The following is a 19711-nucleotide window of genomic DNA, read 5'->3' as shown; positions in this document are numbered from 1 at the left end:
AACCTTAAAAACCCTAAACCCTAAAATACCCTAAACCCTAAACCCAAAACACAAACCATAAAAAAAAACTAAACCATCAAACCCTAAACCCTATCACCTACTAAACTCTAAACCCTAAACACTAATTCCAGAACTTAATACCTTAAAACCCCCAAACCCTACACCCTAATTCCAAACCCTAAACCCAAAAGACCCAAAACCTTAAAAACACAAAACCCCCAAAACCTTAAAAACACAAAACCCCCAAAACCTAAAAAAAACCCTAAACCCCATAAACCTTAAAAACCCTAAACCCTAAAATACCCTAAATTCTTAACCTAAACCCTAAACCCAAAACACAAACCATAAAAAAAAACCTAAACCATCAAACCCTAAACCCTATCACCTACTAAACTCTAAACCCTAAACACTAATTCCAGAACTTAATACCTTAAAAGCCCTAAACCCTATCACCTACTTAACTCTAAACCCTAAACACTAATTCCAGAACTTAATACCATAAAAGCCCAAACCCTAAACCCTACACCCTAATTCCAAACCCAAAACCCAAAAAACCCTAGAGCTTAAAAACACAAAACCCCCAAAACCTTAAAAACCCTAAACCCCCTAAACCTTAAAAACCCTAATCCCTAAAATACCCTAAATCCTTAACCTATACCCTAAACCCTAAACCCGAAACACAAACCATAAAAAAAAACCTAAACCATCAAACCCTAAACCCTATCACCAACTAAACTCTAAACCCTAAACACTAATTCTAGAACTTAATATCTTAAAAGCCCTAAATCCTAAACCCTACACCCTAATTCCAAACTCTAAACCCAAAAAACCCTATAGGTTAAAAACACAAAACCCCCAAAACCTTAAAAACCCTAAACCCCCTAAACCTTAAAAACCCTAATCCCAAAAATACCCTAAATCCTTAACCATAAACCCTAAACCCTAATTACAGGACCCTTAAATACCGATCAGCAAACCCTAAAAATAATTCATACACGAATCAAGAATTTAGACTATAAACCGTAACCCTAAATCCCACAATAATGCACAAATAACCCCCAATTAGGCACTGAAAATAAATTTAAATCACATAAAACACTAATTTAATGAAAAAAATTAGGGTTTAGGCTTACCTTCTGAAATTTGGGGAAAACCGAAGCCGAAGGATGAACTCGATGCCTAATCGAAGTAGAAATTAAGCAATCGATGCCCAAATGTCTAAAATCGAAGAAAATCGAAATGGAAATGGGGAAATCGAAAGAAATTGGAAGGTATTTTTGGGGGAAAGGAGACTAGCCAGAGAGAGAAGGGAGTGGGAGGCCGAAAGGGAGAAGAGAGGGAGAAAACAGAGAAGAAAGGGAGGTCAGGAGGGATAAGAGAGAGAGAGAGAGCAAGTCTGAGAGAAGAGAGGGAGTCACGAAGATGAGAGAGGGGGTGCGAGAGAGAGGGCGAGGCCGAGAGAAGACCGAGAGATGAGGCCGGAGATGAGAGGAAGCTGAGACGGTGGCCGGAGACGAAAATCCGATCGATTTTATGGCACCAGCAACGTCGGGGGCGCAGGGAGACGACAGAGGGAGTGTGGGAGAGAGGAAGAAAAAATGAGAAATGACGACGCGCGAGGGGGGGTGCAAGGAGAGAGAGGGGAAAAAGCCAGCATCGCCCGTCCTTAACCTCAAAGAAGATGAAACAAGGCCTTCTTCGAGATGATCGAAATTAAATCGTGGAGATGAAGGATCCCTTCATCCCCTGTATCGAGATGAAGCTTCATCTGCGCTCCACTAACTACTTCAAGTGTTGAAGGGCGTTATGCGGTTGAAGATCATCTCGTCCTTCACGTTGACTAACCCCCCCCCCCCCCCCTAAGCAACTCGATGAGATCCCAAACGTCATTATCATTCATAGATTTCATCTCATCTTTCATGGCATCAATCCACTTTTGAGAGTTAGAACTGTGCAAGGCTTGATAGAAGTTAATCGGGCCATCTTCTGTTAATCTGACGTCATCCTCATGTTCTTGGAGAAATATGATATAATCATCTAGAATCGCATTTCTCCTCTTCCTAGCGGAACTCCTTAATGACACTTCTTGAGGTTGTTGAGTTTGTTCTAAAGGTGGTGCAAGAGGAAGAATCTCATTATTGTATTGATCTGGAACAATGTCAGGAATAGGAGCCTGAACACTATCCTCTAGTACCTGAACTGTCTTGAACAACAATAGGTATGGAGACCTGATCACTGTCAATAACAGATTCTTCATCAAAGACAACCTTCTTTATGTTTTCTTCCCCTCCAAACTCAATATCCTCAAGGAATCTCGTATTTCCCGTTTCAAAGAAGGATCTTGATGTGGGATTGTACAACTTATAGCTATGAGACCATACAACATATCCAACGAAATAAAAGTTAACCGTCCTTGAGTCCAATTTTTTTTCATTTGGCCTATAAGGTCATGCCTCAGCTGGACAACCCCAAATGTGCAAGTGCTTAATGCTAGGTTTTTTGCCTGTCTAAAGCTCATATGGGATTTTGGCAACTGCTTTGCTCAGTACCCTATTAAGGATGTATACTACGGTCTTTAAAGCTTCTCCCCAAAGTGACTCTGGCAAGGAGGAATGACTAATCATACTCCTTACCATATCCTTAAGAGTTCTGATTTGTCGCTCTGCAAACCAATCTGGTCTCATACCCGTGTATTCATTTCATGCTTTCCTATTATGCACCAATAATTTTTGCAGAGAAGGCCTACCACGAGCAACTTTCAGTTGCGGAAATTACCAACAGTGCCTTTGAGCCTTCCTCTAGGACTGACAAATGTGATCCTTGTCATGCGAAGTATATGGCTTGTTGTTTGATGTAAAAGGGAGATGTGGTTCCTAAGGATGTGAACGCAGTTGTGGCTACTATTAAGACAAAGAGGACCATCCAATTTGTGGACTAGTGCCCCACCGGATTTAAGTGTGGAATCAATTACCTGCCTCCTACTATTGTTCTTGGTGGGGATTTGGCTAAGGTGTAGAGGGCAGTGTGTATGATCTTAAACTCTACTAGTGTGGCAGAGGTGATCTCAAGGATTGATCACAAGTTTGATCTTATGTATTCTAAGGGGGCATTTATGCATTGGTATGTGGGTTAAGGAATGGAGGAGGGAGAGTATTCGGAAGCCAAGCAAGGTTTGGCTGCACGCGAAAAGAATTATGAAGAAGTTGGAGCTGAATCCGCTAAGGCTGATGATGATGAAGGAGATGAGTATTAGAAGGCTATGGCCTCGGTTTTAGAGCAGCTGGTTTACTGACCAAACCAATGCCCTCATTGGTCTGACAGGTCAACGAGTTTGTTTTTTTTTTTTTTTAATTTAAGATAGTTTTGTGTTTGACTTAGCAAGGTCTCAACAGACGTTTCTTAAGAAACCAAGTGCTTCAAATATAATTGAGCAAGTATTAATATGATCCTTAAATTCCCTTATGTTTCATAGAAAATATTCAGTCTGATGTGATCATGTTGAGGCAATGAACTGGTAAGCATAAGCTATTAGGCTGAAGAAATATAGTAGTATTAACACATGAAAAAATTTATCACCTGTATTTCGATTTCAAATGCAGATTGCCTTTCAGTCGAGCCTTTTCATTTTTACGTGTCATAATGATGTATAGTAAAACAATATTGTTGCTAGGTGTTGGCTTTTTTATTCTGACCATAGTTGTTAGTTGATAGTATAGTAATCGATTCAGTTGGCTAGAAAAAGAAATAGTAGCGTCAGTGACTTTGGTGGTAGGCCAAATTTGAATTAAAAGAAGCAAAACCCATAGCCATGTCAATAAAATGGTATATAACTTGCAGATTCACTCCAATTTTTTGCAACTCCCTGAGTCATTAATGTACAATAAACTGCAATCATTAATTAATATAATATTTTATTTAATTAATTAGTATATTAATATATTTTAATTCTACATTAAATTACTTATTAGTGTAATAATCATGTTTGTTTTGGTTAAGTTTGGTGCTTTGGTATATATGGCTTATTTAAGTATATTATTACAAGTTACTCATTCTCTTGTTTTGGTTATATTTTTTATTTTGAAGCACTAACATTGAAAATTATTTTCCAGTGCACTTGAACTCGTCCACACTAACACCCAACTTGAACTTGAAGTTGAATTAGATCTATCACTTCATTTTCCCCCCACTTAGGTGTTCTTATTTGTACAAGTAATAAATTTCCAATACTAACTTGTCTTGCATAACATAGAAAACATAATTAAGTTCAAAACGAATTATTACACTAGGTAATAAAAAATAAATCACCCATTATAGATGATGGAAAGGAGGTTGGACTTGAATTCACAAGCAAAATTATTTGCAAGAAAAATATGAACAAAGTTGATTCATGAAAACGCATCAAATTGTGAAACATAGTCGTGCAACCCTTGATAGCAGAGATTGTTTGCTTTTAGGTACTGGGACCATGAAAGTAAACGAGTTGAAGTGCATGCACATGTTTGAGAAGAGTTTGCTCAGGTAATAAATTATTTATTATGGTTTACTGGATAATAGACTTCATATGATATTTTCGTGAAATTTTATTTCTATACTTTTTTTTTTTGTTGAAAAGCAAAGATGTGAGCACTTTCAGCATCAAAGTTGTCACAACTATGAACTCCTCTATACCGTAGTTGGAGAAAATTTAGCAATGGGAAGTTATTTTTGCTATGACAAGAGGCAAAAGTAAAACAAATGAAGCGATAGAAATACATAGTATCCTTAAGACGATATGTTTCCCTTAAGATGTCAAAAAATCTTCTAAATACATTGAACCCCATGCATAGTTGCTCTCAAAAGTTTGTGTCTTCTCCATTATTGCTCTTCTACCATTATTACTTTCCTCCAAGATTAGGTTTTCAACAAAAAATTAATAATATCATATTATTGCACGACATTCATCATATCATGGTTCCATAAACTACAACAACTTTTCTTTTTATATTCTTGTTATCTTTACTACATATCCTTTAGGAAACTGTAATTAGCAAATCAAAGAACAAAATACAACCACGCATTAGAAGAAGGTACCTTAGAAACTCGAAGTGAAAATAAACTCTCAACACTAAGTTCACCCTAACATTTATTCTAGGTAAGTCAAAATAAAAATGCTCCTAATACATCTGAGCTTGGGCATGTTTCACATTCAGTTTAAGTTCCCAAAGAAATGAGCCAGTGATAATAAAAAGATATCTACTTGTGATTTTTGACAACTTCAACTAGAACTGGCAATGCAAGGTTTTGCATTTGATTCAGTTGCTATTGGAAGTGTTGTTTACAATCTCTCTTGAGGCTCTGGCAGTCATTTGGGTCAAGAAGCTCTTAACTCCGTAGTATTCCAACCATTAACCCAACAAACGGTCAGTAGTGAAGTAGTTAAAACACAATATTGGTTCTCTCCATTGGCATTAGGAATTTTCATTGATTTCGAACTTGAGACAAATGAAGAAGAACCTCTTCACCAACTTCAGTAAAGCAAATCTGACGACAACAAAGGGTGACCCAAGTCTGGTAGGAAAGATTTTAGAAAATAGATGAAGGGTGTCGGAGTTAGAAAAGGTCGAGAGGTATCGAAGGACAACAACCATTGTTTGGTGGCATATTAAGGCCAAAAATGGAAGATTCCAACGTAGAGTACTCAATTTAGGACAGAAATAGGAGAGGAGGCCAGAATATGGGTGAGGACATAGGGGAGGCCACATACAAGGTTTGGTTATTGGTTTTTCTCTTAAATATGCCTATGCCTATGCCTATGGAGAGAACCAATACAAATGGAGAAATCTAAAACAATGATGGCATTTGCAGATGCAAGCAAGAGAGAAAACGAGAGAAAATAGGGGAACGAGAAGAGAAGGAGAAAGGGAGAGATGGCAAAGCAAGGGAGAGAAGGATAGGGAGGTACATGCAGTTTGGCAAGCATATTGGCACAACGAAGGGAGGTAATGGAGCTTTCTCTGGCTCGTTGGCTGAGAATTATGTAGGGCAATGTCTGAGATCTCAAATCACGCCCGATAAAAATTTCTCTTTCTTTTCTTTCCTCTCCAAATTCCATGTTCTTTTGAGAAAAGTCCTTTACCTAAGAGAGAACTCTCCTTCCTATTTTCTTTTCTCTTTGAGAATTTGTACTATCAAACACTGGAAGAGTACTTTCTCTCCCCTTTCTTTTATTTTCTTTCCTTTTATATCATTTCCAAACACACCCTAAATATGTAAAAAAAAAAAAAGGATGTTTTACTAAGTTATTTTCCAAACTGGCCATCCGAATCAATCAGACAATATTGCATCCCTTGTTGCCTTTGGAGTTGCCCTGGATGCTTACTTAAGACCAGAAATTGTTTAGAAAATAAAAGTGTATTATTTAGTATATTTTACAGCATTTTACAGGGTTAGTTTCATATGCCTGGTACTTCAGCTCAGCAGCTGAACTTCATATGATGCAGCATATTGTTTTCAAGTAAGATGTGTTGCATTTAATGAGACGTTTGAGAGTTGTTGAAAGCCTTCAGATGCCATTTCGTTTCACTTTCAGAATTGGAAGGTTGCAGATGTCATTAACACGTAGTCCCTATTGTAACCAATACGTAGTTATTACAATCGTTCATGGTTTGTTGGTTTTTACTTCTTAGATACTCTTTTATTAGTTTTAGAGATGCAGTCCTGCAAATTCTCATCTATGACTTCACCTGCTTTAATTGTTTGCAATAACAGCCTCTGGAAGTAGCTTTTTGGCTTGTCTGATGTACATAAGAGATCAGTTTGTGCATTCGATTAGAATGCCTTCCGCGGAGTAGCTTCTAAGCACTCAATAAGACAAGCTTCAGCAAAAAACAACCCATTAGATTGAAATTTTATGAAGCTTCTTTCACATATCAAGTTGGTTGTGTGTAAGTTTTGGCTTAAGTGAAAGTGTTGAGTAAGAATAGTCTCACATTGATAAGTGTTAAGAACTGTTATTAGGTGATAATGTTAAACAATAGGTCTCCTAAATGCTTTATCATTTTGGGATGAAATCGGGTTTAATCCAATTGTGGTGTCAAAGTAAGATGTCTATTTGAGCCCAAGCTTAATTTGTACTCCGTTGTGAACTTGTGCTTTGTTGTGAGTTTGTGTCCACGTCTCAAACCAGTTATGTGTATGTTTGGACATGAGGGAGAGTGTTAAATGAGAATAGTCTCACATTGATAAGTGTTAAGAAGTCTTATTAGGTTATAATGTTGAGCAATAGGCTTCTTAAGTGGCTAATCCTTTGGGATAAAATCTAGTTTAATCCAATTGTAGTGTTAAAACAAGATATCTGTTTTGGCCTAGGCCCATTGTGTTGCATTGTGAGTTTGTGCCCATCTCAATCTGGTTATGTGTAAGCTTAAAGATGAGGAAGAGTGTTGAGAGAAATAGTTTCTCATTGATAAGAGTTAAGAAGTTTTATTTGGTTATAATGTTGACCAACAGGCACCTTCAGTGGTTTGATATTTTGGGATAGAATTAAGTTCAATTTAACAATTAAATTCTTTTAAAAATGGCATCTACAAAGATGCGGCCTTACCTCCTATGAAGAGGCAAGTAGGGAGGGGGGGTTGCAAAAGTATGTATTTCAAATACTATACCTTCAAGAGTCAATGCATCTCAAGGTCTAAAGATTCACAATGATCAAACCTACTCAAGACCTCAATCAACATTGAAGAAGCACCCACAAGGAAGAAGACAACGAGAAGAGTTTAAGTGTAAAAGTCATATGTCAAAACTCGGACACAAATGTAAGAGATAATTCCTAAGTGTAAAATGTTAAGATTTTGGATAGTGGTTGCTTGAGGCATATGACTATTGATAAGAAGGAATTGGTAAAATCGGTATTTCAACCTCTTTTATCGCCAATGTGTATTATGTAGAAGGCCTTATGCTTGATTTACTTAGCATTAGTCAAATTTTTTACAAAGGAAACAAAATTTTATTTGAAAAGGACAAATGCTTAGTAAAGAATAAAAACAATGACTAGTTCTAGAGGGACATAGAAATAAGAATCTTGAGGCTAAGCTTAATACTCTAACCCACACCCCTTTGATTCTATTTATAGTTAAGGATCTATGATTACAATGCTAATAATGCCCTTAGGGCTACATCTCTTTAAAAAAAAAAATACATAAAATGATCTACATGAGCTTCTATAATTAAAAAGTCATGCCCCCCTCTATAGAGAGTTGCCTTATTCACAATATTGCCACCATGCCACACGTGGGTGACAATTTAACATTATGTAATTTTTAGTTCTTAATAAGATTCGGTTCTTAATTTAGAAAAGCCGTATTTGAGATTAAGATATCTAATAGGCCAAATTTAGAAATACAATAATTTAGATATGAATTTTACAAGTAACTTAAAAGTAAATAAATAATTTAAATTTATTAAAAAATGATGAAAAACCATGAACTTTCTAGGTGAACTAATTAACTATATTAGTTATATAATTTAATTTTAAATGATCATAAAATGAATATCTATATTATATCAGTAAAAAGTAAAATCTTTTATTAATATTTACTATTTTAAAATTTTAGAAATAAATGATGATTTTTTTTGTAATATTAAGACAAAACCCTATTTTAAATAGTAAATAAATATTTAGATTTTAATAATTTATGATTAATTTTTAATGTAAAATAATTATTTAATATGTTAAAAAAATATTAAAATTCTATTATATGATTTATAGAAAATATAAATGAATACTTAAAAACAAATAGTAATGAAAGATCTTATTTATAAGATAAAAAATATTTTGGTAATAATTAATAGAAAGTCACATATGAAAATAATAAATAAATAAATAAATAAATAACAAAAACCTCCCGCTCCCTCCTCATTCATAATTAAAATTTGAAGTTTCATTATTTAATGAAGAAATGGCCAAATAACTTTCTTCTCACGAACTGAATACCACCATCAGATTTCACGAGTGCACTCCAACTTGTCAAGGGCCCCCGGGGTTGCTGCAAAAGCGTTCAAACGCGGTTGATTTCTCGTCCAGCTTTCTCACTTCAGCCTGTTGCTGTCAATTGTCAACTTCTATCCCACCATTAAAGTGTTTGTCGGCCTCCATGCTCTGTACCCATGTTTGTTTTCTAATCATCGCCTCCAGACCCGGAACCCATTGTCTTTGTTGATTTCAGTTCGTGTCGAAATTGCGACGTGGTTCTGATTCGGCCGTTTTCACCGTCTGTAACCGGGAGGCAGAAGTGAGAATTTGGAGTTCTGAATTCAGGGCTCCGGTCTTGTAATGCCAACTGGTGTCCAAATTACAGACCGGGTGGTAAGTACGAGATTCAGGATTTCCCTGCTTTGTCTCGATCGACCAGCCGATGGAGAAATTTTTTTTTAATTTCGTATACTGTCCGAGACAAGCTGGATTTTATACCTACCGGGGCGACCCTTCGGCTACCTGGTTTTGGTCAATCTACCTATGATGCTCTACCCTCGAACAGCTTGTGTCTTGCGTTCTTGTCAATCCAGTCGAACTGTTTGTAAAAATGTCTGAGTAAACTTATCTAGGGTGCTTCGAGTTATGAAGACAAAATATAGCTTAATAAACTTCCACCGAAAGGCAAGTGAGAAAAGAACGAGAAAGAGAGACCGCTGCAGTTTCCTGTTCAGAATGAGTCTCAGGTTCTGCACCCTGGAGGCTCGTGCTTCCCGCTAACGGACGGGACCCACCAGTTTATTAGCCTGTGCCTCATAGTACCGACAGCGCGTGCTCACTCTCCCTTTCTTTCTCTTTCTCTCTCTTATCCAAAGGTATGCATAGAACCAATAAGTGATCCTTGTTGATAACCATTAGCAAACAGAATTTTTATGTTTTTCTATCTTTCCTTCTCTTATTGCTCTTTTGATGGGCCTTTCTTTTCTTCCTGCAGCTTCCAGATCATGTCAGTACAGCAAGGACAATGGAATAATGGATGAGTGGCATCCTTCTCCCCATCTCTACATTTTGTAACTGGGTAGGCAATCTTATTTGATTCTGCTATTCTCATGAGGAAATTGGTTTAATAAGCTGCCCTAGCTGGCCATACTTATTTAAAGTCCGACGTCTTGATGCTAAAAAGACATGAACACCCTCTTAAGCTTCTCAAAACATAGGTCTATACCAAAGCAACTGTGCGGCGCCAAAAAGAATCAACTGGGCATTTTATGTCAAATGGTGAATTCCCACTTGTTTAAATCAAACCATACTTTCATTTTGGATTTGGAAGCAAGCCATTTTTGAAATATCTTTTTTTTTTAACACTTAGTTTTGATTATCTTGAGGTTAGGTTTCATTTCAAGGGCTTCAGATTCTGATGTCATTTTCATTCCTACTAATGCGAGTTACACAGATCTCGATTGTAATTTGACCAGGAAGCACAGACCTCATATAGAACTCCAAATCTCCATCAACTTAGATTTAGAGGGGTATTTGAGGAAATGTATTTTAATGTTCTGGACTGCCAAGAAAATCTACTTTTTAATATTAAGCAAAACATGTAATAAATTTGCAGGTTGTGAGACAACTGTTCATGACTATATATAATTCTGGGTTGCATGTTAGTTTAAGCTGTTTCTGTCCGAGTACATGATTCTTCTCCCAGTTTAACTATCTGTGATTCCCTGAAGAATAAATAAATAATTGGGGGTCAGTGAGTTCTTATTATATTGTCCTGTACTTCAAATCTTATGTTTTGAAGGTGCTGTCTTGAAATAACAAATCTGGAAGGGACAGTGGGATATGTTTGGCATAATTCAACACAACCAAGAACTTGGTTTGCCTCGGGGGAGAATCTCATAGTTCTTTCTGGGATTTCTTTGTCAAAACTGCACAGAATTATGAGTGTCGTTTCCTCCAACCAAGCTTTGCGACCATAAACAGGTTCATTTCCGTCGGATTACTTGGTTCTACAAAACCTGTGAAGGGGATTCCAGTGACTTAAGCAAATGAGAGTTTGAAGGTAAGGAGTGTAGGTCCTCTTTCTTCCTGGTTGATATCGTTCCTCCACCTTGTTCGCTTCAGGTCCATCTTGTCATGTTTTTTGTTATGAGTGCCTGCTTGATCCTTTTCAGGAGATATTTGTTTGCAGGTGGCTGTTGTTGGACACCTTATTGAAATGGATTCTGTTAGATGTATGAAATCTTGTAGATAATTGCCTACAGTTTCAAAATTTCCTGTATTTTCTGATGGTGGCGAGAAGTGTTTTCTGATATTCCTGAAAACTTCAGTAAAGATTTAGACAAATCAGAATCTAGCTGCACAAAATTATGACGTATAATAATACATAAAGCTACCTTGTACAGTTTGATGCAATCATATCCTTAAGTTAAATTTATTGCATGAAAATTCTCTCTTCTTCTCTCCTGCTTGACTCTTAAAAATGGAGATTTCTTCAATACGATTTAAGAGGTTTTATCATCTTGTGGAAGAACTCTTAACCTCTCAAACAACTTATTCCTGTTTCTACTATGTGGAATAAGTTTTGAAATTTCATAGAGTCTTGCACTTAAGGCCCTTATCCTAATAAATCTTTATTGATAGCCCTGGTCCTATGTTTTGTTGTATTTATCATACGGCTGATGGATGAATTGAATTTAAGATTCCCAAGGGCAGGCCTAGACATCAAATGCTTATTGGAAAAGGAAAAAGGATAATTTTCAGTTGTATAATGAATTTCAGATCTGTAGTAGGACAGACCAATTTCAGGATTAATTATTGAATTCCAAGTAATTCTGAAACTGCTAATTTTTCATGCAACCCTTGGAATGTCAAAACTGTGTGATCACCCTTGCAATTATTTCATCATGTTATTTTCCAATAAGTTCTGACTGATGTTTTAAAATTAAGAGATGTGCTTCAAAGTGTTATAGCATGATTTTTCACTACTGCTGAGTGATATCTTTAAACAAAATTTGAGAACTAGATATATGGTCAAAATGAAGACATTTATTTATGTCGACAACTTTAACACTATGGATGTAGAAATATTGACCAGCTTGTTAAGCCACCACCTATGGAAAGATTTAATTTCTCAACTCAGTTACCAATAACCAATTTGTTGTATCCCTTCACCTGAAACTGACAAAAAATGTTGGCAACGACCATCATTTAACTATGTTTACACATTTACTCAAATGCACTTAAGGTAAAGTTTCTTAATGAATTGTGACAACCTACAGCAGTTATATGAATTTGATGAATAATATTCTGAAGGCTTTCAATTTCTTTCTATATTTTGTCTATTTTACAGGTTCTTGTTTTTGAGGCAGCTGCTTCAACTGCAATATATTTAAATATATCAATAACGTAATAGGCATCCAAAGTGTGAGATAGACTTAGTGAAAATCAATCTGGGAAGGATAATATGGAGAGTTGTCTCCAGCAGTATGACAAAGACAGCATGAAGATGATTATCTTAAGACATGAAAAGACTTTCAAAGAGCAGGTACCATTCTGTCTCTTTTTAGGAGTTTTAGAGTTTTCTGTTGGAGTACTCATTTCTTCTTTTAGTTTTTGACTGAAATCTGAAAATTCGTTGTGCTTGTGCAAGGTCTACGAGCTTCATCGTCTGTATCAAATGCAGAAGCTGTTAATGGAAGACGTACAAAGGGTCGGTAACCTGGAGTATGAGTCTGAAAGAGGCAATTTGGCAAGTGAAACAAGTTCGCATCATCTGTCCCATTACCCCAACACCCAAAAATGGCCATGTAGAACAATCGATCTAGAGCGTCCAGCCGATGAGTACGTAGAGGATGAAGATAAGGATTTATCATTACAAACTGAGAAAGAGACGGAGATTGAACTAACATTAGGTTGGGTTTTTAACCGAAGGAAGATTGGTTCACCAACTACAGATTCTTTGTCCTCTTCAAATTCCAGTACTGTGGACAAGAAGTGCATCAGAAGCTCTCCGAAAATTGTTTCAAGGGAGGACAGGAGGGGCCATGATTGTAGAGTTGTTGGTATACCTGACATGAATATGAGTTTCTCTAGTGAAAAGGACCCATGGAAGGTTGAAGGGCAACTGAGGAAAGAAAAACTGAACCAGACACCTTGGCATGTCCATGTTTTGAGTTTGAATATGACATAACATTGTTTAGTGCTTTTGGGATTTTTGGATAGTTAATGTTTCCTTTTTTTCAGAGTCATTTGCTTTCACTCATGATGCAAAGATTACACCATCTATATGGAGTTGTTTCTCCTTGCTGTTTGAGTGTAAATATTTCCATGATATTTCATTTGATACACAACAAAATATCATTTTCAGTTTTATTTTTCCCACAAGTTAATGAATATGCACAGGTTCAAATTGGTCTTGATCACCAGGTTGCCCTGTTCTCTTCTCATGCTTTTTCTCTAGCCTTAAAATTTCAGAGATTGACATGTCAAATCTGGCGAATGGCCTTGTTAGCAGTTGATGGGTTGTTTAGTCCCCTGAGCCTTACTCTTACTGGATTACAGTGAAAGAGAATCCATGCATCTCCTACCAGTGCTGAGCAAGAATGCTGCCAGAAAAGTTTGTTCATGAAAACCAGATCAACTTTGAGGGACAAACCGGTACAACCCCAAAGAAGAATTCCTTGTCTATGATCATCATACTGGCATCTTCATTTCATAAGAGTAATCATGGTCTGGTAGACAGTTATAAATTTGCAATATTTTACCTGACTAAAAGAAAGTGCTTTACAGCTTATCAAAAACTAACTGATTGACAAGCCTGACATTGATGTTCATCCAGTATAAACAGAAAGGATGAAGATGTATTTGGTAGGTTGATAATCTGCTTGAAATCTTTAACCAGGTACAGATACAATTACAGACAGGACTGATACAATATTTATGTTTTTGCTTATAGACATGATGTGACCCTTGGATGAGAAATTCCAATCTATGCAGGGGGCCAACTAGGGTGGATGTGATCTGTCTACTCTGTCTCACAATTATGTCCAAGAAATAATTTATTTAAAGGATCACCAGCATTCTGCTTGGCCCTACTTGATTTGTATAATTTGATATCCAGTTTCATCAAAAGTCAGTGATGTCAAGTGAACAATAACCTTTGCAAATCAACAGATTTTTTTTCTTGTCTTATGTAATCATCATTGACAAAGATATGTTGAAAAGAAAATTGGCTTTAACTATTCCAATTTGTCTGCTATTCTGCTACTGGACAGGAAGGATGAGACGCAAGAGGAAAATCTTCTGAGTCTTAAACACACTGTTCAACGGTTTGGGTCTATTTGGAACCCTAAAAAAGAATATAAAAGAAAATAAAATGAGAATTTGTTCATTATTATTCCAAAAAATGAGTCATTAAAAATGAGAAAATGATCAAATTTCCCTATTTATTAACTATTTTTGGGAATAATAATGATCAAATTCTTATTTTCTTTGCTGTTCTTTTCTTTTCTTTTCTATGGGTTCCAAACAGACCCTTATAAAAACTCAATTTCATGCATATAGAAAGACTTGTTTGTCAAAACAAGCTCACCTCTTTCTCCACCACTTCTTATTTCAGACAATTTTACAGGAATATCTAATATTTTACGAGAACAAAGTCTAAGGATGAAAGGAAGAAGTTTAAAAAAAAGAACACATAAACAGACACACACAAAAGCATCAAGATGTGCAGTTGATCCTCTGGTCCCAAAAAGATACACAAAACAGCAGCTTTTACACAAATGAAGCCTCCCATGGAAGGAAAATAATTCATGAGATTGAATGTCTTCTATCTTTAGAAGGCTTCAACCTGAGCTTGGGATCCCAGTCCCCACGCGCAAACAGTGAGAATCTCCCAAGCTTTTTTGAGACAGAGCTCATAAAAGACTTCTTTGGCAATGGAGGCTTATCAGCAGGTGAATTTTGTCCTTGATCTTTATTCGGCTTCTCAAGTTCCTTGAGGTGCATCTTCATTTGCACTAGCTCCAGTTTCAAGTCTTGGTTTTCACGTTCTAAGTTTGAGATACCATTGTATTCTATCTTGGGAGGTAAAGCAGGAGATTCTTGGCCAGTGAGGGTTCCACTCATGACATCTTGAAGTCTTTGCTGTTCATAGTAAAGCACTTGAACTACAGTTTGAACTGGAAGTCTATCATTCTGAGCTGCATGAGCACAAGCCTCACGCGACAGTTTTTGACAATCCATTACACTGCAGATCTTTTTCCTTTCCATGTCAGAGAGATCTGGATGAGCCTGGGTCAAGTAGGTAGGGTAAGATAAGAAATATGAACTAATGAAGAGAACAACTTCCTGATATTAAAGCTGGAAATGTCAAAATGGTTAATCTATATAAAATAAAATGATTCAGCTGCTTAATAAAACTAATTTAAAAAACAAACACAAAGAAACCAATATTAAAAAAGAAAAGGCACAGAAACAAGGATTCTCTCAAGAAACAGAAACTCCAGGTGCTACAATTTTGACATTTCCCAATTCTGTTTATTGGTCCAAGAACCATAGACTTTAGCCTGAAATGTGGTGTTTTTGCTCTGGGGAGCTATGAACTAAATGCAAGCTGGGCTTATTTTGCAGCACTCTATGTAATTTTTTCAGGTCAGTAAATAGTATAGTCGTACAATTATTACATTAGACTTTTTTTTTTTTTATGAAATTACATTAGACATTACATCCTTACAGATAGCAGATCTTCACAAAAATATGTTCATGCTTGGATTGTCAAGAAATCACACAACCTCCAGGCAGTAAAGTCATTTCAATTAATCAAAATCCTAAAACTTTGAAACTCGGCAAGAGCTAGACTTATCTTAAGTCATTAAGGATGACAAGAAGAGTTCAATGCTAAAATGATAAACACAGGAAATTTTGAGGGGAAAATCACCTTTAAAAAGATGTCAATTGCACGGTACATTCCATCTTCTGTCACCCTTGCTTGCTCTGGAACCAATTCAGCCAGGCCAATGAACTTTTGCACGATTACATTAGGATCTGTAGCTATTTCTGCAAGATAGCTCTCCATAAGCTTTACTATACACCCCATCTCACTAGGAGAAGATGAAATATATTCATCATCCTCTCTATAATGTTCCAAGAAGTTCATCAAGATCCTCTGCACTGTGTCTACATCAAATATTGTATCACCGGAAAATGAAAAAGAAGGGATTAACAAATCATCCAGCACTGCCTGACCCAATTGTTGTCCCATTCTCTTCTCTAAATCAAGCCTACAGGAGACTGTGGTATCCAGATATAATGCAGCTCTTAGAAGCATTGAGAGGAAACTAACCGACATAGTGTGCTTTTCCCTTGGAAGAAGACTGACCAAAATTTCCAAGATGACCCTCTTTTCATGTTCTTCTATTGGCTCAATTTTATTCTTGCTTCTCCCAAACATATCCTGCATCAGACATCCGAATTCATCACTTAAAAGAATAACTCAAGTGAGGATACTATTTTGAGCAGGCTGGTTTCAAGTTCTCACCAATCCTCTCAGCGATTTCTGTGCATAGAGCATAAGTATAGGTCCAAGAGCATCTTGTTTGAACCCGCGAGCCTTCATGGCCATAAGAACCCGTTGGAAAATGTCAATTCTTACAATAGTTAAGTCCTCTGCCCACCAATCAACAATGGCCTTCTGGTTTGAGGTTGAAGAGTTCAAGCTCTCCTGGCTGCTACTATCAGCGCGACCTAAAGAACAAAATTGGCTGCCTCTACAGGCAAGTAAAGCAATTGCATCTATACATCGGCTTACCAGTTTTACCTTCTCTGCCATTGGAAGAAGTGACTCTGATGAATGCAACACTGAGACTGCACCCGTGAGGTTTCTTAGAGCAACTTCATTTAGGTAAGCTTCTGTTCTACTTATAAGGTTCCCAACAGCATACTCCTCTGTCATTTCCAGATACTCTGCAGCACAACATAGCATGGCTATGTTCTCTATGCTGATTTCAAAGTTTATCCCATAACAAAATTTTGTGGCAAATTCAAATGCTTCAGCTCCACCCGGAAAATTTGGGATTTCAATGAAAGCAAGATCCGAATCATTTGCTTCAGAGACAACTTTCCTTATGTATCCACACTTTGAAACCAGCGGAAACTGAATATAAGAGAAGTAGAAGAGTCAGCGTGAATTTCAGTTTGCCACAAACTAAATCCTAAGGAAAAAGACTTAAAAGTTTTGCTTCTGATCTCTTGAGTTTTAAGTTCATGAATTTTAGTATTTTTTTGTTTTTCATTTGGGCCTGGGTTTGTAAGAAGAAACGAAATGTCTGAGAATGGAAAATGATGAATCACATTTCAAGTATACCTACTGAAGCTTAATTCTACTTCAGTCTGGTTGTTCGTATGAATCAGAAAGGGAAATCAAGTTGAGGAGTTCATGAAGAGGATTAACCTTATGCAGTGAGAAAGCTGCTCCCTCAACCTTGACTGTTATGTCGCTTGGGATCTCTTGGGAGGATACCCTGTGCAAATTCAAACATTAATCTCAATGAATTTTACCCAAAGTTCTTATAACAAGATAACCTCTTCGAAGAAGAAATCCGAAGTAAAAAAATATTATTCCAACAAGCTACTTTTGAGCGCAGGAAGTAGCGTTTCCAAATTTGCAACTGTAACAGAGAGAAAAATAAAAAACGAAAACAATCACAAAAAGAACTACACAACGGAAAAGCAAAAAAGAAAAAGAGCCAAACCATTCACTGGTTCTCTTCATGGCAGTGGAGAGAAGCTGTTTCTTCTTGACGGACATGACAGAAGCCGCTGAAACAGCTTCTTTATCAACCTCAACCATATCTGTGATTGTCCAAGGCTTATCTCTTGCTCATCTCTTTTTGCATGTCCCCATCAGCTCCAAGGGGCGGAGAAAGAACAACTGGAGGAGAAGAAGAAACAGCGTCTTTTTCCATTGGAAAGACACTAAACAAAGTGCAACTCAAATCGGTCTTGGCTTTTTCCTGTAAAAGAATCCTTCTTACCCATTTCTGTTTCCTTCTACTACAAGCTAGCTTCCCAAGTCAGAAATTCAAAAGGGTCGCCCGTGGAGCTGACCTTCCTCTCTCCTCCGAAAATAATGGAAGCATGATCACCACAAAGCTTCGACAGTCAAATCAATCTCAGTGTCAGAGCCACCCAAGTTGGCCATCCCAAATAATCCAATATTCCCGGTGACGGGCCCCAGGGGTGCCGGCGTACCGACCATCCTGCTATCGGCAGATACGAATTGGAATTTACCATAGGAGAGGTGGTATGCTGGGAGTGTATCGGTTCATGCAGGGGAGCTTTCGATCAAATTATGTTTCAGATTTTTAGCTAGTATCGAATTGGAATAATAATAATAATAATAATCGTCATCGTCGTCATCAGCGTAATGTTTAACATTCATTATCTGATTTGATTGCTCATACCTGACCATGCTAGCTGTCTTCAATGACCACTAAGCTTTTTTTTCCTTATCCTTGAATGATCCATTGCTGTAGAGCTCTCTGTTCTTTCACCATCAAGAGCAGACTGATGTTCTCCACATATATTTGTAATGAATGGTGAGTAGTAAGCCAAGGACCCAGTTTGCCGAGCCTTTCCGCTATGCTTCCAATTTCTGAAGTTTATGAAACCATTAAATCTGGTACAGCTTTTTGATAAATCCCATCAGATAACAGCTCATTCATGACAAATCTATTCCTCTCATCTCCTTCTACATTCCTCAACTGATCTCTTTTTTAGCTTCACCGCCCAATGGATAAAAACATGAAGGGATTGTGATGATTGTAGCCATGGTTTCGCGATCGGAACCCTTAAAAAAACAGATTGAGAATAATGAATAGCAGAAAAAAAAACAAGGCAGAATGATAGTGTTGACTGCTTTAATGTTATGATTAAACTGCTTGTAAGAATTTTAAAAAGGTTAATGATCATAAGAGTGCTGATTCTTGTTAGGTGGAATTGAGAGTCGTACAGACAGCCCTTGTTGGGTGTTGGGTGGTAAGTTTGATGGAGGAGGCCTAAGATGGGACACGACACTGAGGGTACTAATGGATTCATCGTTTGGTAAACCTGTTCATGAATCAATTGAGCAATAATAATACCCAGGAAGAATAATGCCTCGCACTAGTGCTCTCAGTAGTCTCACCTGCTCCACCTCCGTGAAAGTGTTTTTGTTTTGTTTTTCCCTGTCGTCCCTTTGCTCCTTCCCTCCCAAAGGACTCGTCCTCGCTGCTCAGTCTCAGGGGTATGTGAACTGGCAGGAGGCAAGGTGAGGACACCTTCCCGGAATCTGGAAGAGGTAAAGAACTGCATACTGTTGCTTCTGGGCTCCAGGCTCTGAGGCTTCTTCTGCTTTGTTAACGTGCAGGCAGTGCACGAGTAGTACGAGTACCGAACAGCATTTTATAGGTACTAGGTACTAGCAGAGATAGTATTTTCCTTGCATCAACCTCTTTCGGCTATTTTGTGATGATCCGTTGTACCTTGCAGAGAGCTGGAACTCCCCTGAGGGAGTTCATGTTATTATATATGGAATTTATTAATAAAATAGATTTATGATAAAATAACTAAAAAAAATAGGGCATGTTGGAATGGTTTGTCTTTAATATGCATATTACGCCTTCGTTAACAGACCGGTCTTTTGGGGCAATGGTTAGTAACATGGTATAAGAGTAGGTGGTATCGAGTTCGAGTCCCGCTCTCCCCGTTTGTCTCATCCCC

The 19711-nt window shown here is 37.2% G+C and overlaps 1 protein-coding gene, 1 long non-coding RNA gene and 1 pseudogene across 2 annotated transcripts; 2 read left to right on the top strand and 1 right to left on the bottom strand.

Annotated features, from left to right (window-relative positions):
• Window positions 1-2701: 2701 nt before the first annotated feature.
• LOC137951060 (tubulin alpha chain-like) lies at window positions 2702-3253 on the top strand (annotated as a pseudogene).
• A 5891-nt stretch (window positions 3254-9144) lies between these two features.
• On the top strand, window positions 9145-13288 carry LOC137952321 (uncharacterized). Its single transcript, XR_011112222.1, has 5 exons — window positions 9145-9825; window positions 9945-10028; window positions 10752-11012; window positions 12303-12497; window positions 12603-13288. It is a non-coding gene; the product is annotated as an uncharacterized lncRNA (long non-coding RNA).
• A 1286-nt stretch (window positions 13289-14574) lies between these two features.
• On the bottom strand, window positions 14575-18059 carry LOC137951685 (BTB/POZ domain-containing protein SR1IP1-like). The gene is made up of 5 exons (XM_068798527.1): window positions 17704-18059; window positions 17403-17472; window positions 16491-17105; window positions 15891-16406; window positions 14575-15244 (listed from the first exon to the last, which is right to left on the bottom strand). The coding sequence occupies exons 1-5, from the start codon at window positions 17799-17801 to the stop codon at window positions 14762-14764; spliced, it is 1782 nt and encodes a 593-aa protein (XP_068654628.1). The 5' UTR covers window positions 17802-18059; the 3' UTR covers window positions 14575-14761.
• Window positions 18060-19711: the final 1652 nt, after the last annotated feature.

This window comes from Aristolochia californica, unplaced genomic scaffold (genome assembly GCF_029961685.1).
Source record: "Aristolochia californica isolate CCGP_79_NKW_82.1479 unplaced genomic scaffold, dmAriCali1.0.hap1 SCAF_15, whole genome shotgun sequence".
In the NCBI taxonomy this organism is placed as follows: domain Eukaryota; kingdom Viridiplantae; phylum Streptophyta; class Magnoliopsida; order Piperales; family Aristolochiaceae; genus Aristolochia; species Aristolochia californica.
The sequence above is the reverse complement of the archived record's forward strand: the minus strand, read 5'-3'. Positions and strand labels throughout refer to the sequence as shown.